Source organism: Arvicanthis niloticus, chromosome 7, assembly GCF_011762505.2.
Source record: "Arvicanthis niloticus isolate mArvNil1 chromosome 7, mArvNil1.pat.X, whole genome shotgun sequence".
Lineage (NCBI taxonomy): Eukaryota > Metazoa > Chordata > Mammalia > Rodentia > Muridae > Arvicanthis > Arvicanthis niloticus.
Window position 1 is genome coordinate 25,086,758 of NC_047664.1, and position 25,704 is coordinate 25,112,461.

At 39.7% G+C, this 25,704-nt stretch overlaps 1 protein-coding gene across 1 annotated transcript in view; it reads right to left on the minus strand.

Moving 5' to 3' along the window:
* Ppp3r1 (protein phosphatase 3 regulatory subunit B, alpha) overlaps window positions 1-25,704 on the minus strand; it is a 41,685-nt gene that overhangs the window by 10,579 nt on the left and 5,402 nt on the right. Inside the window, exon 2 of the mRNA XM_034508598.2 lies at window positions 8,404-8,443. Coding sequence (XP_034364489.1) covers window positions 8,404-8,443 — 40 coding nt within the window. The remainder of the gene's footprint in view (window positions 1-8,403; window positions 8,444-25,704) is intronic.

Here is a 25,704-nt window from a genome sequence, read left to right on the forward strand (position 1 = left end):
GCTTTCTTCTCTAGGAACCTCCAGGAAAAGACAAATTCTCAAAGACAGACAGCATTACACTGTCTTAGGGGAGCTTACAGGGAGATGAGATCTGATGCCACCCCTATTCCCTCAACAAAAACCCTGCTGGAAACTTCCTCAATTGGATCTGGACTTCTGATCTGCAAAAAAACTTCAGGGTTCTCTAGTTTTATTAGTTAGAAATAAGAAATGCCCATCTGCAATGGCATTAACGCCCATCTGCAATGGCATTAACGCCCATCTGCAATGGCATTTCCCTCTCTAATCATTAGCCCTGAATCAAGACAAATACGAGCCCAAGTGCACACATACTTCACCTTCTGATCTCTGGCTTGCACTGGACACTGTTTACGTTATGATTTTATTACCTCAGAGCACACCAACTTTAATAAGATGGTGTCCTGTTTTTAGTTTCCTGATAATTTACTCCCCTAACACTGTTGATTTCATTTAATTCCATTGTCTCCCAGTGTAGCTGTGAGCCTATGTCGGTGACTTGGTGTGTGTGTGCGCGCATTTACGTGTGAGTACGATACAGCTTTGCCTCAGTCTACCTGGCCTTGTTTTCTTTTTCCTCACCTACGATTCAAAGAAACTGGTTGTTCAATCCCATCCTAATCAAAGTACAGACTTGCAAGCTGACTACTGAACTAGGAACTATAGAAAAAAGTGCAAGAGAAGGACTTAAGTATGCAGCAGTAAGGCTTACGACAGAACACAAAAGTTTGGCTTGGCAGGATAATACATAATAAATGGTCGATTTTGATTTTACTTTTGTTAGAACATAGGCCTGCTCCTAAAACACAGTAGTCATTTGTAGAAGTCCAAATCCCACAGCCTGAGATCAGGCCACACCTCCCTGCAGCAGCAACCCCCATTTATGGTCCTAACCAGGCCCTAGCTCCTCTAGGCTGTCCAGATTACTCAGACAACCACTTTTGCATCTTAGCTTTGTCCTCTGTCCCCTTCTCCCTCTACTCCTTCTTTCCACCCTCCCTCACTCTATCAAGTTCCTCTTAGGGTTTTAAAGAGAAACTCTCTTTCCCTTAAGGCTCCAGCATCCTCAGATCACCATTATACTGTTTCTGTCCTGGGCGCCTTTCTTTTGATACACTGTATCTTAGGGAGTCTATTATTGCTGCCCTTTCTTTGGTGTATTTAACAACTTTGTTTAAGACCAAGGTTTAGACTTAAAAATTGGTAACATCTTTTCTTAACTCTCTTTCCTTTCCTTCTCTAGGAGGTCAGAGGTAAGGGGTTACAGCCCTTGGATCTGGAATTAAAGGCAGTTGTGACCTGCCAGGTCTGGATGCTGGGCATCAGCTCCAGACTTCCACAGGAACAATATGTGATCTTACATGCTCAGCCATCTTTCCAGTCACTGTCTTCTTTATTTTTTTAGATAGGTTCTCGGTACATACCCCTAGCTGGCCTTGAACTCAGGAAATAGGGCGGCCTCTGCCTCCAAAATGCTGGGATTAAAGGCATACACCAGTTGTTTTACATTAGCATTGAGGATGCTTAAGGGCTCAGTAAACTGTCCTAGGTGTATCTTTAGTTTTATTTTTCACAAACCTATCTGCAACACACTTTAGCCATAAGTTTCATTCCTGTCTATTTTCAATTTGGAACAACTCTTCTATGTTTGCAGCTCCGCCTCTGCACTCAGTGTTCCACTGAACTCCATGAGTTCATGAGTTTTTAAGCTACGTTCCTACAGCTAATAATGTGTCCTAAAATGTTGTTTCCCCCTTGCAGCCTTCTCTTGGGTTGTTGCAACTGAAAGAAAGCTGCTGCCTTAGAGGAAGAAAATTCTATTAGAAATAATTACTCCTACTTAGTGCATTCCTGCTAATTTCATAGTAACCACAGAATAATTTTATATAACAAATATTTAAATTATTTGCAAAATTTGTTCTAATTACATAGAATTTTCATTGTGTTTATGATCTTTAAATCTCTTGATTAATGGCTAAAAGAATGAATAGCTCAGTATGAGATCAATTTTCAAAACTGGAGCTTTAAGCTTAATTCTTCCATTAATTTTTCTATGTATAAAGCTACAGTTCTGTCCTCATAAAAATAATTAACAGGTACCAGGTACGGTGATCTCTGTAAGTCCGAGGCCAGCCTGGTTTGCATAGTAGGTTCCAGGCTAGCCAAAGTTACATAAAATTAAAATAAAACTTAATAAGCATCCTGAGAAGATGGACATAAATGGAGACACCATAAGTACTTGGTTAGTCTTTCTATGCGAATTCCTAGGAGACAAAATGTAAGAGAGCCTGAAGCAGGTGATATCATCAATTAGAAAAGACACCACACCAAGGAGTCCCCTGACTTCTCCAACAAGGACCCTATCAGGTATTCCGACCCACTTTTTGCATTATAAAACTTCAGGTTTGGGCTGGCAAAATGGCTCAGTGGTGGGCATGTCTGCAGCCAAGCCTTAAGTTTGATCCCCAGAACCCACGTGGTTGAGAACTGACTCATACATGTTTTCCTTGGGTTTCTACACACACTTGAGCAACTACGATGTGGGGATAATTTGTACCTTCCCATGTCTTGACTCAAATCTGTCAACCCCTGTGTGGGCACTTCAGGGGATGTCAAAACTGGGTATACTGACTATTCACTGTATCCACAAAGCCCCAGAACGTCCAGATTGCATGTCTACTCTGATTCCTTCATGATTCCTTATATCTAAATCTTTCAAAATTGTGCTTACTTAGTGATAGGAACAGACCTGGTCTTGGCTTTCAAGGGAATACAGGAGGCTGTTCTTGTTACCACGCTTTGTAATGGCTGGTAGACATGACCTTGTACATTAGCCAAATGTTCAATTCAAAGTTCTCTCCACTCTCAAAAGAATTCTTACTATTCAACATAATTTGGATTTTGAAAAAAATCCAACTTCAAGATCAAGCCAGTTAAAATTTCCAGCATGGGTTTGGGGGGAGGCCGGACTTGTGAAGCCCTGCCCCTAGCTGAAGCTGTCGATGGCTTGTGATAAACCAATACCTACATACATATGGGTGTTATAAATGGACTTGGTAAGTTAAAAATATTCATTTTAAAAGGAAGATGTGAAGTTGGGAGTGAGATGTGTTAGGGAACATGAAGGAGTTGGAAGGGTAATCAAGATATTGTATGAAACTTGTAAGGAATTTAAAACGCCAGGAACATAAGTCTTCTAAGAAGAACTCTATTTGAGGAAATATCTCTACTTTAGATCCCAAACCACCATGGCTAAAGAAACAAAACAATAACAACAACAAAAAAAACTTGCTATGTTAAAAAAAAAAAAAGAGTATCAATAGAGCCTAACATAGTGAACACACATTGTACTGATATTAGAAATGTTGAGGTATAACAAATTCTTAGATGTGGTAGTCAATCTGATCCAGTTAAAGTACAAACTATTCTGAAGACCACTGTGAATGGTCTTGTAAATCTGACTAGTTATCCTGTGCTATGACCAGAAGCACATCCCTCAACTACATCAACTCTGACAGGAGTAAGCAGAGGCACTCAAATTTTCAGCCTTAGACATGCTCACACTTCTGCCTTCCCCAATCACTGTCACCCTATTATCTTGTGAGGAATACCCAAAACCTTTGGGTTGCCTTTTTGTCCCAAGTATACCAAAACAACCACGTCTCCAAGGGCAACAGCATTCGTGGTACATTATCAGAACTGTCCCCGTGCTGCCCCAAGAGGCGTTTCTGGGGGTACTGTATTCTGGAATTACCTAAACAGAATAAAGGCATACCAAAAAAAAAAAAAAAAAAAAAAAAAAAGGCTGCATGTTCAAAAATAGGACATACAGAAAACTACCTCAAAAAAGAAATTCACAACCTAAGAAACCTTTCTTTTAAAGCACTTTCTTGATTAAATGAATCTTCATGCTATCTAACAGTTAAGTCAGGTCTAGAAAATTTAGAAAAATACAAAATGTGTATTTTTGCCAATAAAATGTAAAGGCAACATTAAAAAATAAGTTCTATTGGAATCCGTCTTTCTGACTGAAATAAAGATGGTTTGGCAGGTAAAGACAAAGGCTGAGTTCTATCCCCGGAACACACATGGAAGGAGAAAAATGATTACCTGAACTGATCCTGACCTGTAGGCACACAGGCAGAGACACTGGCTGGAGCATGCAGACACACCCACACATGAAGTAAACAAATGGAAAACCAATGAGACTTGTCTTTTCTCTAGTCACTAATGATATCTGGATGAGTTTGGTGAGAAGGAATTCAAAATGCTACTGCTATTCTGTAGTTATAAGCATTTAATTCTCCAAAGTGGAATCTGGTGTGATACTAAAACAGTAAGATATCTCAAATTTACCCAAAAGTAAGTTACAATTTAGGCAATAAATACCAGTTTTCCTCAAACCAGCTATTTCATTTGAGGTTACAGGTATGACATACAATGGTCGGAAAAAAACTAGAACTAAAAAATTATTTCAAGGCCAGGAGGTGGTACAAGCCTTTTATCTCATCACTCAGGAGGCAGAGGAAGGCAGAATCTTGAGTTCCAGGACATCAGGGCTATACAAACAAACAAACAAACAAAAACAAAAACAAATTCAAACACTCTAAACAGCAAACATGGATAAAAAGCTTTGCTACATATATATCTATAGATAGATAACTTTAGATATATTTACCTGAAAGAAAATAAATATCTAAAATGAAGACCTCAAAAAACAAAACGCCAAATACAAATATCAAACAACTAATCAGTAAGTGGGCAAATGAAATAAAAACATTTCAAAAGATAAAGTAAAACTCAAAACACACACACACACACACACACACACACACACACACAGGAAAAAAGTTGTTCAACATCCTTAACGACGAGGGGACTCCAACTGACACCACTCAGAATGACTGTCATAAAAACAAATCAAATGCTGGTAACGACTTGGGGTGGGGGTGGGGCTCTTCTACACTGCTCACGGCAATGACTGTTAGTAAAGCCACTGTGGATACTAATGTGACCCAGCTATGTCACCCAAGCATAGCCACATAAGACTCTTATGAAAGAATGGAATTACAATAGTAAGCAAAGTAACTGAAACTCAGAGAAAAGTGGCATGTTTCCTCTCAGTTTTGAATTTATGTGTGATAGGAAAGTATAAGCAAGATAGGCCGAGGGAGAAGAGAATGGAGCGAATAAGACTACAGCACATTATACACTGGAACGAAATGGATGTCTGCAACCTGTCACTGTTTACACACAGTGAGTGTACATACATCAATAAAAACAAATTCCTTACAGACCAGCAGTTTAATATTCTGCACAAAATAGATCAACTATCAAATGTATAGAAGAAAAGAAAGTTACTACCAATATGTGAAAGATTAAATTGGTTTATTATTATAATATGGATAGTCACTGACACTTCAGCTGTCTATTTTCTTAAACATGAAACCTTGGTAGTTTTAAGACTCTTTAGGGCCTGAGAGATGGCTCAGCACACTCCCTGCTCATACAGAGTACCTGGCCAGATTCCAGTACCCACACCCAGGTAGCTAATAACTGCTTCAAACTCCAGGTTCAGGGGACCAGCCTCTTCTGACCTCCCAAACACTTGTACGTAGAGACCTAGGCATAAACGAAATTAAAAACAAAAATAAAATGGCCAGATTTTAGATATGTATCATAAATTTAAAAAGCGAGAAGTCATGTGGGCTTTCAGTACTTCTATATTAAAATTCTTCCATACTTTAAATTCTTAGATAAAATTATCAAGTAACAGTCAAATGGATAAAAGCCAGACATCACCAACATCTCATGAACTGGATACTGACAGATGCCTGTGATTCCAGTACTTGAAATGTTAAGGCAGGAAGATCAGAAGCTGACGATTAACTCTGGTTACAGAGAAAGTTCAAGGCCAGCCTGATACACACAGGATCCTGTCTCAAAAAAGCCAAGCATTACTGAGCTAGATGTGGTGGCACATGTCTATGAGCCAATGGGAGGCTGAGCCAATCTACAGAGCCACAGGTCAATCTGGGCTAATACAAAGCAAAAGCACAAACTGGCTCCAGAACATTGCAAAAGCACAGCAGTGCAAATGAATTCAAATGGAGAAGAGTTGTTTTGACACTACCAAACCCAAGCAACAACTCACTGCAAGGTAAGAGGATTCAGAGCAAGCAGAACCAGCCACAGTAAATGGGCCAATGGGGCTGTTCCTGAGAATAGCATGACCTGGAACCTTGGAAACTTCAAACTGTCTTAACCTACCACAGTCTCCATTCCAATTCCAAAGACTCCACCCTTTCCTAATAAATGCCCTTTCACATGAAACCTGACTTATTTCTAAGAAGATATCAGCCACCTGGTCAGCACCAGTCCTTAAAAGAAAATTGACTAAGACTTCATTTCTTTCTTTTGGTTCCCTGATTAACAAACAAGTCCTTAGACTATCCACATTCGTTGTCTTAACTTTTGATGCTCAAGTGTTCTGAAATAGCTACTTGGTATTATTAAGGTTTTCTCTTAAAAAACACTTTATTTATGCGCCAAGAGAAACACACTACACAGTGACTGCTCTATACTGGGTCCTTCCTTACTCCTCAACTAGACCAGATCAGGCAGTCACTGGTCCATCCCCTGTGAGTGTACACACACGTTCCCTAAAACTACTGTGCTATCTAAGAGTCTACTACAGACAACTAAATCCAAAGTGTTAGCTGACAAACCATAGTCTTTTGAGACACAGTTTCACTACATATTTTAGTATTCCCTCCAACAGTCCTCCTCCACAGCATCCAAAGGCTGAAATTACAGCTGTATGCTACCATACCTGGGTGTAGGCATTGATTTTTAACAAGAGAAGACAAAAGGGAAGAAGAGAGAGAGGGTAGGAAAGAGAGAAGAGTAGAGGGAGGGAAGGCAGACTGCATTTAATTTTTAAAAAAAAATTTATTTATTTTATATATGTGAGTACACTGTAGCTGTCTTCAGACACACCAGAAGGCATCAGATCCCATTATAGATGGTTGTGAGCCAGCATGTAGTTGCTGGGAATTGAACTCAGGACCTCTGGAAGAGCAGTCAGTACTCTTAACCACTGAGGCATCTCTCCAGTCCTGCATTAAACTTGTAAGGACATTTATAAGCCACATTATGAAACTGCCTATCCTAAAATTAGAAAGCTACAAAGTGAATGTTAAGCTTCTGGCTCTATAACTTTGTAACTGCACAAATTCTAAATTAACATCCAGGCTTTCAAATATTAAGTATCCATCTAATGTACATATAAAGTTAAGACCTGGACTGGCAACAATGACGCAGAGAGTAAAGGGGATTGAGGTGACCTGAATTCAATCCCTGGACCTCACATAGAAGGAACAAACTCCACCGTTGTCTTCTAACTTCCATGCATGCCATGGCACATGTGTCCACAAAGGCATGCCATATACAAACACACACAATAGTAAGACTAAAAAAGCCAGTCATGATGCAGTGGTACAAATAAGAATGGCCCCCACAGTCACACAGATGTGAATGGCTGGCCACCAGGGAGTGGCACTTTTGAAAGGATTAGTAGGCATGGCTTTGTTAAAGGAAGTGTGTTACTGGGGGTGAAACCTAAGCCAGGTTCTCTATTCCTGCTGCCTGGGGATCTGAATGTAGAACACTCAGATTACACACACACACACACACACACACACACACACACACACACACGCGCGCGTACAGACAAGTAAAATGCAATTTTAAAAAGTCATCCCCAAGGTTATAAAAAAAAACAGTAGCTGAAGAAGTCTTTGGCAACTGACTTTCACTCTAGAAACCTGCTGGTCTTCAGAAAATCTCCCTGCCCCATTCCATCAAGATCCAAAAATCTCAACTTTCAAATGGCAAAATACAAATTTCACATATCTGGTTCTCCTCCCTCTAGTCCAGGTGGCAGTTGACTTGGTTATGTGACAAGTTATAGTCCATGAAACACAGCATTCATGGTCTTGCAATTCCATTTCCCCAATGATTTGGGGAATTCTTGGGTACAGCTATTAACATTACAAGACAAAGAAGTCCAGATCCATGGATCAACAAACAGAAAAAACAGATCAAAAAACATTATTACAAATTCATTTAGAAAAGAACCCTCTTAATTCACAGAGATTTGGGGGTTTACTCTGAAACTACAACATTGTACATATATTAATAATAAAATCTACTTTTTAAACATTCCCTACTTCAGTAACTTCAAGAGTGTGTGTTCCATGCCTTCTCAGTTTTAAATGTAGGCCACATTTGATACAAAAACAAGTATGCATCATACAGATGTATGCCTGCCCCCCACAGATTCATAAGCAAAACAAATGCTTGTTGCCATTACATTCAACTTACAGTGTGAGCACATTTCCAAAGGGTAACTCGCCTCATTTCCCTGGGGAAAGAAGAAAGAATCAATTAGTTACAAGTTACACCTAAATACCTTTAGAATAACAGCAACTATTTTATCGGACAAAACAGGCAAATGAGCCATAAATTGTAAACATCAATTCATGTTCAGAATTATAAACAATACTTCCTTTTTAACTAGTCAGAAAACATGTCAAGTATTTGTAACACCATAAACAGGCTAACACAAATCCCACATATTAGAGACTGCCAGTGCACTCGCTTGTCTTGCTGGATAAGCTGTTTTCTTTATTTCTTTTTTGAGAACTGTTTCAAAGCCCAGGCTGGCTTAAACTCCCAGTGTAGGTAAGGCTGACTTTGAACTTCTGAATCTCCTGCCTTAGACCCGGGTTATAAGCTTGCGCCAACACACCAGGCTAAAGAACTTATTTTGGTAAAAAGCTCAGAGTAAGAACATTCTGATCATTTCTGCTTACAGGTTAATGAGACTGCAATATGAACTGTTAAGAAGAAACTCCTTGTTACCAATTATACTCATTCAGTAAAACACAACTTTGAAAACCCTGTAAGATGTTAACAGGAACGTTAATAAGCTCAATATAAAACAACTATTTAAAATTTGCTTCTAAGTATTTCTTTTCATAAGAAGTCATCCTGTTGCCATGTATTTTCCCCATTAGAGGAGGGAAAGGGTATTCTAGAAAAAATACAGGCCTAGGTTTCCTAAAGCTAACAGGTTTTAAACATAAGAAAGCCTGCAGAATTCAAGCATTGTACAATATGACCAAGTAATTCACAAGATCATTTGATGATGAAATCCTCAAATAAGCCCATTTGCTTGGTGTTCAAGATAAACTATGTATTTATCATGTTGGACAGTCTTATTATGCAACTGTGGCACAGAACTTACTATGTATAGCAGGTAAGCACTGAACTCATAAAACTATGCCTGCCTCTGCCTAACATGCACCACCAACCAACCACAACAAAAAACAAAAAAACAAAAAAACAAAAAAACAAAAAAACCCCAATATCTGCCAATTAGGAGTAATGTTACATCAATTGTGTGACTAGTATAGAACAGTAAATCAGAAAGTTGCATGCAGCAGCCCTTTTCAGAAATGACTTGCAATCACTGATATAAAAAGGAGCCCAGGGTCTGTCCCTGGAGAACTGAGAAGTACGAGAAGGTTGTATTTGTGGGAAACAGCACCCTAGAAAAGGAAGAAGATACAGAGACCTAAAATCTGTAGCAACCTGGGATCTATAGAGAACTCCTTCTGTCTTCAGTAGCATTAGGACATCCCCAAAGCCAAGGTAGAACTAGTAAGTGGGCTAAAACTATCTCTGATGCTTACAGAGCTGGGAACTTTGTGTGCAGACCTCAATACACAAGGCACTGGGATACAGTCCTCAGAAGGCCTGCATTAGCTTAAATTAAAAGGCCGTTCTGAGCTCACCCTGGAGAAAAATTAAAAAGAAAGAAAGAAAAAAAAACCTTAAACTCAGTAAGCTAAGTCCAAGTGATTTGAGGGGAAGACAAAACAAGCAAGCACTCTAAAGGAACAAAGCAAAATCCAGCAAAACAGCACAAAATCCAACGTCTGACAGTGAAAAAAAAAAAGAATTATAATTTGAGTACATTAAAAAAAAGGCGCGCAGAAAAGACCGTTATATCCTACCACCTAATTTATAAAAATAAAATTCATAAAGTAAATCCGTATCCTATTCTCCTTTAATAGTCTTTCTTCTCCTATAATACATATCATAAATATGTCTCAACAAGAATACACCAGGCACAGTGGTGCATATCTGTGACCCAAGAGTCAGGAGATAAAGGAAGAACAAGTGAGTAATCTTCATTGACTCTGTGAGGTCAAGGCTAGCCTGGATTACACAAAACTCTTTTTTTGGGAGGAAGGGGTGTCCCAATAGGATCTGTCCTGTTTTATCGTTGTTGGTGGTTTTGTCAACCTGGGGGCCCACCTGGGTATCCACCCACCCTGGCACATCAAGTCTCTGGGAGGCTATGCACATCCTCTCTCACTGAGGATAGACAAGGTAGCTCAAACTTCATCATACAAAAAGTGTCATACAAAATTAACTTCAAGAAATCAGTAGCCCTCTTTTATTCAAACGATAAACTGGCCCATAAAGGAATTAAAGAAACCACACCCTTCATAATAGCTACAAATAATATAAAATATCTTGGTGTAATTTTAACCAAGCAAGTAAAAGATCGAAGCTGGAAAGATCTCCCATGCTCCTGGATAGGTAGGATTAACATAGTAAAAATAGCCATTTTACCAAAAGCAATTTACAGATTCAATGTAATCCCAGTCAAAATTCCAATACAGTTTTTTATAGACAGACCTTGAAAGGGCAATTTTCAACTATATATGGAAAACTAAAAAGAATCCAGAATAGCCAATACAATCATGAACAATAAAAGAACTTTGGAGCAATCACCATCCCTGACCTCAAGCTGTACCACAGAGCCACATTGATTAAAAAAAACTTCATTGGTATTGGTATAGAAACAAATCAATGAAATCTAATCAAAGACCCAGAAATAAACTCACACACCTATGTACACTTGATTTTTGATAATGAAGCCAAAACCATACAATGGAAAAGAGAACGCATCTTCCATAAATGGTGATGGTCTAACTGTATGTCTAAATGTAGAAGAATGAAAATAGATCCATATTTATCACCCTGCACAAAACTCAGGTCCAAGTCGATCAAGGAGCTCAACATAAGAAAAATCGGATACACTAAATCTCATAGAGGAGAAATACCCTTGAACAAATTGGTCCAGGGGAAAAGTTCTTGAACAGAGTATCAATGGCTCAGGCTCTAAGATCAACAATTGATAAACAGGACCTCATGAAACAGCAAAGCTTCTGTAAGGCAAAAAACCACTGCCAATAGGACAAAACCACACCCTACAGATTGAGAAAGGACCTTCATTAACACTACATCTGACAGAGGGCTAATATCCAAAGTTTATAAAGAACCCAAGAAGTTAGCCATCAACAGCCCAAATAACCCAATTTTTAAAATGGGGTACAGACTTAGCCAGAGAAATCTCAAATGTCTGAGAAGCACTTAAAAAAATGTTCACTTTTGTAAGTTGATGATTCTTCCAATGTGACTTGTTTGGTATTAAGGGTTTTTTCCTTTCCTTTCCTTTTTCCTTTCCTTTCCTTTCTTGAGATAGGGTCCTAGCTGGTCTGGTACCCATACAGCAGTTCAGGTTAGCTTTGAACTCAAGTAGCCTCCTGCCTCTGCTGCCAAGTGCTGGGATTCAAGGTGTGCAAAACTGTGCTTGGCACAGACTCAGGGATTTTAGGACACTGAGTTATACTAACTCAGCAATATCATCTAATCTGATGCTTGATCCACTTCAAATCTGGGCAGCATTTATTCCTTCTTGTTGGGTTGGTCCCTCCCTTTTCCTTCCAATATGTACACATCATTCAGAACATGTTGACCACATTACATTTTCCTATCCTAGGGCCAGGAATCAATGATTTACTCCAAGGAACTAGCTCTTCGGAAAGCTAGTTCCAACATGGCTATGTTTCCAACATGGCTATGGATAGCCATGTTTTTTTTGTTTTTTTGTTTTTTTTTTTTTTTTGTCTGTCTGTTAAGAACTTATAGAACCTAGGCTTGGGGGGGGGGTTGTGTGTGTGGGAGACTTTCAGTAAAGATACAACATTGATAATTGAAATTATTAACATATACACAGTAACGTATATGTTACTACCACCTAGAGTTCATTAAAACAAACACTACCATGAACCCAGGCACAGTGGGCAGGGAACCTGCCTGTAGTTTAGTGCTCCCGAGGCTGAGGCAAGAGCATCACTTGAACCTGTTGTTTAACCTGACCTTTGAAGCACGGCTGAGAGTTTTTCAAAACTAAAAAGGAGTCAGCACAGTGGCACACCCTTTTAATGCCAACAACCACGTGGCAGAAGCAGCTGTGAGTAGACATAGACTCTGTGAGTCTATGTCCAGCCTCATCTACATACCAAGGGTCAGGACAGCCAGGGCTGCACAGTGGGACCCTATCTCAAAACAATTACAGTAAAGTTAAAGTAAAACATCAATCAAAAAGAATAACATACAAAATTTAAAGATTTGAAAAAGAGAAGAAATTTGTCAATTGCCAATCAACTAAATGGGAAGAAGAAGGGAGGTGGGGAGACAAGGGCTGTGGTTTAGGTCTATAATCCCAGCATACCCAAGTGGGAGGCCAACCCAGAAGAACAGGAGATCAAGGCCAGCCCCACTTATATCAGACTATATCAAAGCAAACAAAAACAACAAAAAAATCCTAATCCAATTGAACATGGTCCAATGGCAGAGTTTTGAATACGGTATCAACTCTGCATTATTCTATATTTTCTTAGAATAAGTATATAAGTCTATTAATATATCATCTACTACTAGGATTCATATAATAGGATTATAAACAAATTAAGGAAAAAGTTTAAGTAGGAAGAGGTTAAAAGTAAAAATATGGATAAATCCCAATTTCTTCTCATTGTGGATTTTCCATGACTCATACATACTACGAGACCAGCACAAACTGCTTTTGATCAGTAACTGTAAACTATGTTGCCAGACAACAAGAAATGACCCACATTTCCCACCACCCGTCAATTGTCTTTGTTTGGTTGGTCAGGTTTGGTTTCCTTTGGTTGGGTTGAGACAGTTTCTCTCCATGTGTAGTCCTGGCTCTCCTTGATCTCAGAGATCAAGCTGCCTCTGTCTCCCAAGTGTGGGTGCTAGGAATCATATCTAGGTCCTCTGGAAAAGCTGTAAGAGCCCTAACCACTAAGCATCTCGCTTCCAGCCCTCACATACTTCCTTATTTATCAGCTATACAAAATAAGATGACATCATTCTGATTCCTCCTCTTAGAGAATATTTTATATTAGTACACTTCAAGCTCCTGAGTAGCAAACACTTGAATATTCTTATCAGTGAAACATGCTTTCATAAGTGAGGTCAAGCTTTATTCTGATGAAAAATGTTGACTACCAAACCACTATGGATGAACTTCCAACAGCCCATTCACAAACAGTCTTTCCTGTACATGCCAACCACCAATCTGTCCAGAAACATGGCCTCAACACTAAATAAACTCAGAAAAGTTATAAATAAAAATGAAAGGGGAAGGGCACCATATCCAAAATGGTATTTTACAAAGCAACTGGTATGCTACAGGTAATTGCTACACAAGACTTTAAGTGTCAGGATTTAAGAACAGGATCCAAATATATAAGCTACGTGTTGAATTTGTCAGATGCAGCAAAAGCTTCTACATAAGAAAGTTCACAGAGACACAACCCCACGATGGCTCTCCCCACGATGATGGTGTTCTTCAAAGAAAACCCAAGTCCTAAGATCCTTCAGATGTCCCAGATGTATTAATTAATTACCTTTAAGTTAAAACCAAATGAAGGTATTTTAAAAGTGAAACAATGAGCTAATAGATGTAGAAATCTTTGAGGAAAATGATGGATGGAAAGGGAAACACTACACTTACTAGATGAAAGAAGTGAAATGCTGTTTACGCTGCTGGCCCTCAGACTCGTATTCTCACTTACTATTCAAGCTATCCTTCAGACAGGGAGGGGTAACAAGGGTAAGCAGCAAGCATCCAATGATAGAGACAAAATGTGCTCTAATTTTGAAGCTAATAAAACCCCAATACGAATACTTTTAAGTAATACAAAAGGAAGGAACACTTTCAAATTAATTTCACAAAACCAGTATCATTATAACATCAAAACCGAGTTGTTCTCAACCTGTGGGTTGCCAGCTCCTTTAGGGCGTCAGAAAAACCTTACATAGAGGTTGCCTAAGATCATTAGAAGACACTGATATTTATACTACAATTCATTACAGTAGCAAAATGACAGTTATGAAGTAGAAACAATAATAATTTTATGGTTGAGAGGATCACCACAATATAAGAGTTGTATTAGAAGGTTGCAACATACTGAGAAGGTTGAGAACCACTGAAATAAACAGAACAAAACCAGAAAACCACAGATCCATTTGCCTGAAGAACAGAGATGCAAATATCCTCAACAAGATATTTGCAAACTGAACTCAGGGACACATTAAGATGATCATATATCATGATCAAGTGGACTTCATCCCTGAAATACAAGGTTGGTTCAACACATGCAAATTGATATATAATATATTATACAAATAAAGTTAGAACAGATATCATGAAATCACAATGGATGCAGAAAAGGTCAGTTGACAAGAGTTCAACAAACTCTCATGGTAAAAGTCTTAGACACATTAAGAATAGAAGGAACATACCTCAAAATAATAAAAGACCTGTAGAACAAGCCAGTAACCAATACCATATTAAATAGAGAAGAATTAAGAGCATTTCCTCCAAAATCAGGAACAGAGATGTTCCCTCTCCTCTCTTACTAGTGCCCAAAATCTTAACTATAACAACATGAAGGAGAAAGACAGAAAAGGGAAAATAACAGAAGAAATCAAAATGACCCTAGTTGTTTGTAGACAACGTGATTCTGTTTAATAGACCATAGAGAGCGAACAAAAAGCTCTGAATAAACACTTTTTAGTAAAGCTATAGAATACAAAATCAATATATAAAAGTCAGCAAGCGGCCTTCAAATATACAATGAACTCACCAGGACAGAAGTTAGAAAATAGATGTATTACATAATAGTTCTCCCCCAAAAATAAAGTACATAAAATAAACATAACCAAGGAAGTGAAAGACGTCTACAATGAAAACTTCAAAACACTGAAAAGAAAAAAACCCGAGACACTAGACAGCAGAATGCACTTGTTTGCTCCTGGACTGACAGAATCGATACTGTAAATGGCCACAGGAAGAACAGCAATCCAACCACAACGCAATGCCCATCGAAATGCCACTGTCATTCTTCAGAGAACTAGGGGAATAAAATTCAAGAACTCATGGAACCATGAGTAGCCAAAACAATGCCAAGAGAGTATTACCTCACCTTGTTAAGAATGGCTAGCACCAAGAAGTCTAACAATAAATGTAGGCACCTACTGCTGGTAGGGTGGAAACCAGGCATCTCAAAAACTATCAGATAACCCAGAAAACCACTCCTGGTTTTCTGAAACTATCACAGATATGCTTGTAAATTCATGCTCTTTGGTGCTATATTCTTAATAGCAAGGAAATGGGGCCAGGCTAAAAGTATCCTACACAGATAAATGGGTAATAAAAATGTGATATACATGAGTATATTTATATTTAGTATATTAAGAAATCCGAAAATTTTCAGGAAAAATCAAAGGATCAGAAAGGTGCTTATCCATCAGTAGTCCTCCAAATGCCATTCATGCCACCCTTGGGAAGCACGGATTTACCTCCTGGCTCTGGACACATACTGACTATGACATATAAATGAAAACACACAGTAAGTAACTGGCTTTTACTCAGCATAGTATGTCCAAGATTAGTTCAAAATGGCTACATGAAACCAATACAATATCCAAGCATGGTGGCTCACCCTTGTAATCCTAGAATTTGGGAGCTGAGTCAGGAGGATTGCCAGTCTGAGGCCAGCCTCAGCTATACAGTAAAACCATCAGTATGTGTAGTGGGTTGAATACGCTTGGCCCAAGGAGTGGCACTATTAGGAGATATGGCCTTGGGGTAGGTGTGGCCTTGTTGGAGAAAGTATGGCTTTAAGACCCTCATCCTAGCTGCCTGGGAGCCAGTATTCAGCTAGCAGCCTTCAGATGAAGATGTAGAACTCTCAGCTCCTCCAGCACCATGCCTACCTGAACACTGCCATGTTCCTGCCTTGATGATAGTGAATTGAACCTCTGAACCTGTAAGCCAGCTCCAATTAAATGTTGCCCTTGTAAAAGTTGCCTTGGTCATGGTGTCTGTTCAGAACAGTAAAACCCTAACTAAGACAGTATATGTCTTTTTAATGTTTATTAATATTTCATTATATGGCTATATCACATTGTATTTATCCACTTATCTATCAAAATAGACATTTGAACTGTTTCTATTTCTTGCCTACACCGAATAATGTTATTACAAACATTCATGAACAAATTTTCTTCTTTATTATTCTTAGGGAGAGGAGGAGGAAAGGCCTGACCAATGAACAAATAAAGTGGCATATCCAGTAACAAAACTGTTCAACAATTTAAAAAAAATACTGATTCTTTTTTGGTTTTCTGAGACAGTCTTGACCAACTTGGCTTCAAATTCACAAACCTGTCCAGCCTCTGAAATGCTTATATTATTACAGCCATGCCCAGCTATCATTCTGGTTCATTTAACACAATACATCATAAGAATACTTTGTTAAAGCCAGCTGCAGAGAGACAAAAGAATAATAAATATAAACTGGAATTCATAGACCACATAGTGATTGTATGTTTATCAACTGACAAGCTGTTTCCATAATAATTGTAACATTTACACTTCATCACCAAATTTTTCATATGCTTGTCATGCTGGTCTTACTGATCCAGCATTTTAACGATGAGGGTGGCCATAGGGGGATGGACAGCGCTATGCCAGAAGAGGATAAAACACTAAGACAATGAAAGGCAGATGCAGTTTTCACTCTAAGCTCAGCAGTAATCAGTGAGCTCCATTTAGATCATCAGATTATACAGGCTGAAGAGATGCCTCTGTGGGTAAAGGCTCTTGCTGCTCCAGAGTGAGGACTGAAGTTCAGATTCCTAATGCCCATGTACCTGGTGGGCAGAACAGTGAGCATGCAATCTCATTGCTTTTAAGGCAGAGACAGGAGATCCCTGGATTAAGGTGGCTAGCTAGACTAGCCTAGTAGGGAGGGCTCGATGTTCAATGGAGAGACCCCAAGCCCCAACATCTAAGGTGCAGAGCAATCCAGGCAAAAACTCAATGTCAACCTCTGGCCTCCAGAAGTGCACATATACCCAGACGTCCGCTCTTCCGGCACACACATTGTGAAATGCTAATGCTGACAACCCGTTGACTGAGTAAGGAAGATGGCTTAAAGGTATGGGCCATTACTTCCTAGGCTTAGGTACCAGGTTGGATAAAAGGAAAAGTTGGCTGTGCTCAAGCACCATCACTTCTGAGCAGACTCCTGTGCCTTGACTTCTAGAAAGATGAACTCTACTTGTGAGCCAAGAATAACTCAGTCTCTCTTATGATGCTTTTGTTGAGGAATTTTATCAGCAACAGGAAAAGTAATTAAGATACATGTAAATGTTAACATAAAAATATAAAGAGACAGGGATGATTAAAGAGAGCATGAAAAAGGACAGAGAAGGTCTTGAGAAAAGACAGAGAGAGAAAGAGAAAGATGAGAGCTGGTACAAGAATTGGTCTTCAACCTCTCCATGATTGTCAACCCTACTTCCTTCCATCTTGGGACCATTAAGTGGGTTATTTTTGCTTATTTCCTTTGGTCCTTGGGCCTTAAATAGGCTGACTAACTTTGTGAAACAACAGATAGATAATCTGATAGCAAAATCTATTCAGATACATTATTATAAGTTAGTTATGGAGGACCACGAGACTCAAGATGAGGTTGTTACTCTATCCAGGGTGTTCAAAAATCCCATCTCCACCCAACCTAAAAGAGGGGACTTCTGCCCCTAGACCAAGCAGAGAGGGGCCACCCAGAACCCCCTCTGACTGGCTATCTGAATTCTTGCTTAGGCTGTGAGGCTAAGCACTGCAAGGGAATATAAATAAAAGTTAAAAATATGTTTCTGGGTTCCCAAGGGACAAGTCTGACTGCATACAGGTTGATATCAAAAGTATCCCCTCTCCAGGAAAAAGACATCAGGATGGGTATGGCTCTCATGCCTCACTGGACAATGACAGGAGGACCGGAGCCATTACAGGTCCCCTTTAATTACTGGAGGTCAGGCCTCTATCCCCACCTTGGCAAGATTAGAATCACCACAGCCCTTCTATACTTGGAGAAGAGAGGAGATGTCAGGGGCAGCCCTGCTTATACACTGAAGGCCTGAAATCAGCCATAAGCCTAGAATCAGCAATAGGCCTGACATACATGCCTGCTAACACAAAGTCTTGGGTCCCTGTGGAAAAACCCTGAAACAGATGGCTATAAGCTATTGTAAACAGGCAGCTTTTGTGGAAATCTACCAGCCTGAGTAGTCATAGACCTTGTAAACAGGCAGCCTTGGCAGATAGTACCAACTTAGATAAGGACAAGTGAATCATAGGCAGAGTCATAGTGGCCTGTCCCCTGAACCTTTACCCAGCTGATAGCCTGTTCTGAAAGATATCTGTACTCCCCCTGAACACCTATGCTCCCGTGTCCCTTTCCCCACATCCTGCATTTTTGTGTTTATAACCCCTGTGTTAAAAAGTAAAAATTATGATTTGATAATAAAAAAAGATAGTTAAAAAAATGTAAAGAGGCGGGGGAGGGAGGGAGACAGGGAGACAGACAGATAGACAGACAAACAGACACACAAATACAGACAGAAAACCAGATTATGGAAACTAAACCTGACAGTGCAGTGTTATATACTGCTTTTCAGTAGTTGGGTTCTCTTAAGAAAAATGTAAAAAGTTTTGCAGTTTATCAAATACACAAGATAACACAACACACACACTCAGGCCCCGCCCAAAACACCCCTCTCTAAATCACCTAGTAGTTATTTTACAGCTATAAAGGGAAGGAGAAAAATAAAGCAAAACAAGCCCAAGGCTGGTAGCATAGGTACATTACAGAGTATCACTTGAAACTGAATGAGGCTATGTAACAGAGTCAAGTGTTTTTTCAGCACTTAAAGGATTACTTGACTTTATACACTAGATGAGTAATGTGACTAGAATCAATGTAGCAAAATTCACAAATTACAACATATCAAGTTCAAACTAGGTAAGCAGAGACACTATCTTAGGATAGATCTGCTGCAGCAGTGGTTTTTTTCTTTATTAATACTTTCCTTCTAGTATGCTTTGACTGCTAAGTGCTATGATTCTCTAGCATTGTCATCTCTTATTTTCCATCTTTGTACTCAGCAATGCTTGCCCTATGTTGTAGGTGAATATTACATGTTTGTTTAATGGAATCAAAGATTTAGAATTATACTTAGTTTGTCAGTTGTTCCGAGACTATGTAGAAAATGCAAAAGCAGCTTAAATGAAAAGTACTGATATTTTGAGTTTCCTAAAAACTGTGAAAAGTTTAATACTTAAAATAAATATAACACTTTATATATAACTCCCTATTCAAATACATAATAATCGTTAAGCAAAACACTTCTTTAACTTTCAGAATCAACAGCACTTCCCTCTGTGACAAACCAGCAGCCTGAAGGCCATGGGGGCATTTCCATACAGCAGCTGCACTAGCCAGCCTAACCAGAGACAAAAGTGTAATCTGCTCCCTTGCATTTCTGCTTTACATGAGAAGAAAATATTACATGGGACTAGATTTATAAAAATGCCCTTTGCTATCCACCCCATGTGCAGTCACCAAAGGTAGACGCTAATGTGGATGTCAGGAAGTGCATGCTGACAGGAGCCTGATATAGCTGTGTCCTTAGAGGTCTGCCAGAGTCTGATATATTCAGAGGTGGATGCTCAGAGCTAACTATCATGGGGTTCCCAATGGAGGAGTTAGAGAGAAGACTGAAGGAGCTGAAAGGGTTTGCAGCCCCATGAGGAGAGCAACAATACCAACCAACCAGAGCTCCCAGGGTCTAAACCACCAGCCTGGGAGCACATAGGGAGGGACCCATGGCTCCAGCTGTATATGTAGGGGAGGATGGCCTTGTTCGGCATAGGTGGGAGAGGAGATCCTTGGCCCCATGAAGGCTGAACACTGAGTGTGGGGGGAATACGAGGGTGGGGAGGTAGGAGTGGGGGGGGGCACATCCTCATAGAAGCAGAAGGGGGATGGAACAGGGGGTTGGGGGGGAAGATGGGGTAAGGGGATAACATCTGAAATGTAAATAAAATATCCAATTAAAAAAAAAAAAAGCTCTTTGCCCTAGAAGAACCCCGAACTTAGGAAAGGCAGATAAACATACTGTATGTAAAACATGACAGGCTACTGAGAAAGTTACTTACATACAGCTGATTATTAATTGTCCAGGGGAATTGAGTAGCTTTCATACAATGTCACTGGCACGGATTCTGTCAAAGAGGAAGGCAAACCACACAGGGAAAATAGAGGGCAAGCAAAGCACCAAAAAGTGAAAAGGGATGAGGTGTTTAAGAAACATCCTGATTTGGTTAAGGATCAGAATGTCAAGAAACTAAGGGTCAGAACATACATACAATAGAAAGAAGTCTGAAGTTTAGATCTGGAAGGGAGGCAGGAACGTTTAATTGAACGTAGAAGGACATCGGCCCTCTTTTCCAGCACAACCGTGGCAACATGATAAACAGTGAAGAAAGAATCTAAGCATTGGTTTCAGAACAGTCCAACTGTGACAGAGACAGTGGATAAAAGATTTAAGAACAGATCTAAATTATAGGATTTTGTTATTAACATATACTCCTCACCCCACACCCCACCCCCAGAGCCCTAGCCTTCATGTTCTTAAAACGCGCAGCTCAGAGTCCCTGCTGAGCGTGTGCAGCAGCAGCACCTTGTTCAGTTTCTAGCGCCTGGGGAGGTAGGGGGACTGGTCTTGAGTAAAGTATACACTCAAAATCTTGCATTCTATAGCTAAAGTACTAATAAAAACCCAAATCCTAACAGTTACAGTAGTGCTGGATAATAAATCAATGCACAGCGTTGTAAAGGCACACATAAATAACTGAAGGGGGTGAGGGAAAGCTGGAGCTACGTATGGAAACATGGAGTAGATCACAATGTCTAAGGGAAAATGGTGACATAAATTCTTCTGACACAAAAGCCGAGTCACAAGGAAGAAAGTAAACTAAACAAATAGTACACTGTGTTCTTCTGTCCTGGACGCAGTAGCACATTCTCTTGTCGTTGGTTGTTTTCAGGTGTATTGGCGTACCCTGGATTCAGCTGCCATTACTTGGTGGGGAAAAAGTTAATACACTTACAATATCATTCATTTCCTTCTCTATAGACACTACTGAGCCAATCTATGTCGCAGACATAAGTACGATATGAACTGCACAGCACGACTGCCTAATAGCTTAGAATAACATGGAGAAAAAGCCTTGACCAGACCATTTCACATTAAGAGTGATCATCTCTAATAATGATAATAGTAACAAGCACCACCAGTAATTCTGGAGTCTTTTTGTTAAAGATTTGTCTCTTTATAATATATGGGATTTAAAAATGGCAAAGAGATACAAAAGAATTCTGGACCAAACGACAGATGAAAATCTAGAAACAAATACTGACGGTGGTCAGGGTGGTAGCACAGTCACAGAAGCCAGGAGGACAGGACTCTTAAGAGCTTCCAGCAAGGTTCAATACTACAGAGAATAAAGAGCCAAATACATTAAATGACTGCCTACTAGATTTCCAGACAATGTAGTGGAAGTGGAGTTCTTCCTATTTTAGATAAAGTATAACCTGCTTATGACATTTATTCAGGATCCCCCCTCCCTCCCCCCTCTCTGTGTGTGTGTCACACACACACACACACACACACACACACACTCAAAAGCCAGAGCCAGAATCCAAATTCACATCTTTTCCAACTCCCACCCCATGCTAGTAATTAAGAGTATTGCCACCAGAGATGCATAACACATTTTAGACCAGCACTACCTAAGAGAAACTTCTACAGTATAGAACGCAATCCTATGCTTTGATTTCCCCTCCCTAACCTGGCTGAAACTGTCACTGCAGTATTACAAAAGACCTTAAAAAGACATTAGATAAGAAGCCTGTCTTCCGGAATAGATTAACCTCATTACTGTAGGTGAAGGCTCAGAGCTGTAAGGAAAGCTAACACTTCTCAGTGATTAAGTGGTCCTAACCAGAAGGCTGGTAGAAAGATGCAGCTAGGCTGGAGAGATGGCTCAGCATGCTTGATGACAGACACAGGTTCAGTTCCCAGCAATCACATCAGAGCTGAGGCTGTCTTCTGGCCTTACAATAAAAAATGTAAGTCTTAAGAAAGAAATGCACCCAGTTAAAACCATCCTGGTGAGGTCTGAAAGACAAATGAAAAGTTACTAGAAACCAGAGAAAATAGTCACCCGTGTTACAAAGAACACATAAATGTTCTAGGATTTCATAGAATTTGAGCAGAACTGAAATGTAATTGAAAGAAATATCAAAGCCACAAAGCTTGAAATGGGGATGTCTGTTTTAGAATAGAGTAACTCAATGTCCAAGTTCAGAATGTCAAGAACCTGCCTTGGGATAACTGACATGCTCAACTGCACTTCTACTTGGTTCTAATGAAACTCAGACTCGAACTTTGATGCTAATCAATTAGACTTCTAGGATCAGAAGGTAATCTGAGGGAAGGGGAGCAGGATGTTAGGGTGCAAATGTCCTCGAGAAGGTTCTTATGTTGAAACTTAACCAGCAAATTAGTATGCTGATAAGATTTGAAAGTATAGCCTGTGAGAAGTCATGAGAGCAGGACCCTGTACTGGGGCTGGTGACTTCATAGGAGGAGCAGGTCTAAGCCGGCATACTCTACTCCCTCTTGAGATGCCTTTTTTTTTGTTTTTTTGGTTTTTTTTGTTTGTTTGTTTGCTTGTTTGTTTGTTTGTTTTTCGAGACAGGGTTTCTCTGCATAGCCCTGGCTGTCCTGGAACTCACTCTGTAGACCAGGCTGGCCTCGAACTCAGAAATCCGCCTGCCTCTGCATCCCCAGTGCTGGGATTAAAGGCATGCGCCACCACTGCCTGGCTTGAGATGCCTTCTATCATACCAAAAGCAAGACTGTAGCAGGCTTTTCTTCATAAAATTAGACACATTGTGCTACTGAGCTCAAATCAGAGTCTAATTTTAACTAGAATTCAGCCACATTATAGCTACCACCTCTGAATTAGACTTCACAGAGATGCAGTAGACTGAAAAAAACAAGAAAATGAGATAAGAGAATAGTAAGAAGAGTGGTAAAGGCAGAGCTGTGGCCAGCTACTGTACACCAGCGTCTGATAACGTCACTCTGAACTGGAGATACATTTCTACTGTTGTTATAAAAGAAAACTTACATGCACACATAAAATTTACATATCATCCACTGTAAATAATTTTTCACTATACCCCCTTTTTTGAGACAAGGTCTCTACATAGCCCTCTCTGGCCTAGCACTATGTAAATCAAGCTGGCCTTGAATTCAGACATCTGCCTGCCTCTGCCTCATGACTACTGGGATTAAAGGTATGTGTCAACATGCCCAGTTTTTCATCTTTATTAATGATTGTGCTGCAAGAAAAAAACAAAAACAAAACAAATAAAACCAACAAAACAAAAACAAAACAAAAAACACAAACAACCACCAACCAAACACCATATGAAGCTCCATCTCTCCCTGAACATCTGTAAGCAGTTCAGAGTAACCAGGACAAAAAACATATTCCGCCTGTGCCTGAGTTACACAAACACCTACCCAGTCACCAAAGCAGGATCCACTCCTCTCCAACACTGCAACAAGTACTCTGTCCCTTTCACCTGCCTAAACACAAACACATCCAGTCCTCCTCCTCCATCTGCACTGTTAGTGCATTCCTTCAGGTCCTTACCTATGCTGGCTAGGCTAATTTTATGACAATTTGACACAAGCTGGAGTCATCTGAGAGGAGAGCGCCTCAAATGAGAAAAATGTCTCCATAAGTTGGGGCTGTAGGCAAGCAAGACTGTAGGACATTTAAATGTGGGAGGGCACAGCGCATTTTGAGTACTGCCACTTCTGGGCAGGAGGTCCTGGGTGCTGTAGCAAAGCCATGAGGAACAAGTCAGTAAGCAGCACGACTCCATGGCCTCTGTCATCAGCTCCTGCCCCCAGGATTCTGCCCTGCTTGAGCTCCTGTCTTGACGTCCCTCAACAATATAGTGATGTGGAAGTACACTCAAAATAAAACCTTTCCCTAAATTAGTATCATGGTGGCCATCATAACTGTAGTGACCCTAACAAAGGCACTCTCAAATGTACTACTATAATTGCTTTTATGTCACTTTACATGTATTACTCATTTCGGTTGCATGAAGAATCCTGTAATACTTGCTCATGTATTTCTCTCATCTTAGCCAATTCTCTTTCCTTTCTTGCTGATCCCCTCCCCCTCCCAAACTGTCTCCCTTCTATTTTCATGGCACATATTGTATGAAGTCATTTAAACCAGTGTTTCGCAACTCTTAGGTCATGACCCCTTGGGGTCACATAATCCTTTCACAGGAGTCAAATATCAGATATCATGCACATCAGGTATTTACACTACAATTCATAACAGTACCAAAATTATAGTCCTAAAGTAGCATTTTTATGGCTGGGATCATCACAACATTAAAGGGTCAACAGGAACGCTGATAACCACTGATTTAAATCTTTGTTCCACCTATGAAAGATACTTGTCTAAAACTAGCTGTTAGTATAACATGACAAGCCCCAATTCTATCCACTTCCCTGCAGATAACGATTCCCTTCTCCTTGACTGGTGAATCAAACTTCATTGTGAGTGTATGAAATGTACATGCCACATTTTCGTTACTCATCCAACTGCTGATGAACACACAGGATAGTACCACTGCATATTCACAATGGTGAAAGAAACTTAATCTTTATAGCATGCTGCCTTAAATTCTGTTATTCGTATACTCTTGAGTTCTTGAGTGTATATTATATGGTAATTCTTTTCTTTAAATGTTCTCTCTCTCTCTCTCTCTCTCTCTCTCTCTCTCTGTGTGTGTGTGTGTGTGTGTGTGTGTGTGTGTGTGTGTGGTATACACACATGCTGCCATGCACATGTGCAGGTCAGAGGACAATGCTGCAGAGTTGGCTTCCTCCTTCCACCCAAATGCAACTCTGGCTTCAGGCTTGCATCGTGAGGCAGCACACCATTACTCTCTGTGCACTGCTACCTTCTAAGGACATCCAGGTTGTCTTGCAAAGTGACTGCTTCACTTTTAATGTAATTATTTCTCAGTTAATTCCCACATACAGATTTACCTCTTATTAAAATAACCAAACTACAAAGTACTCTCTCTCAAAAATAAATGCAATTCTACTACTTAAAAATGATGCTAATGTTTAAAACAATGGAGTTAACTGACTGATAAACCCCACTGTACATAAGTTGAAAAGTATAATAAATCTCAAAAATACATTTAACAATCT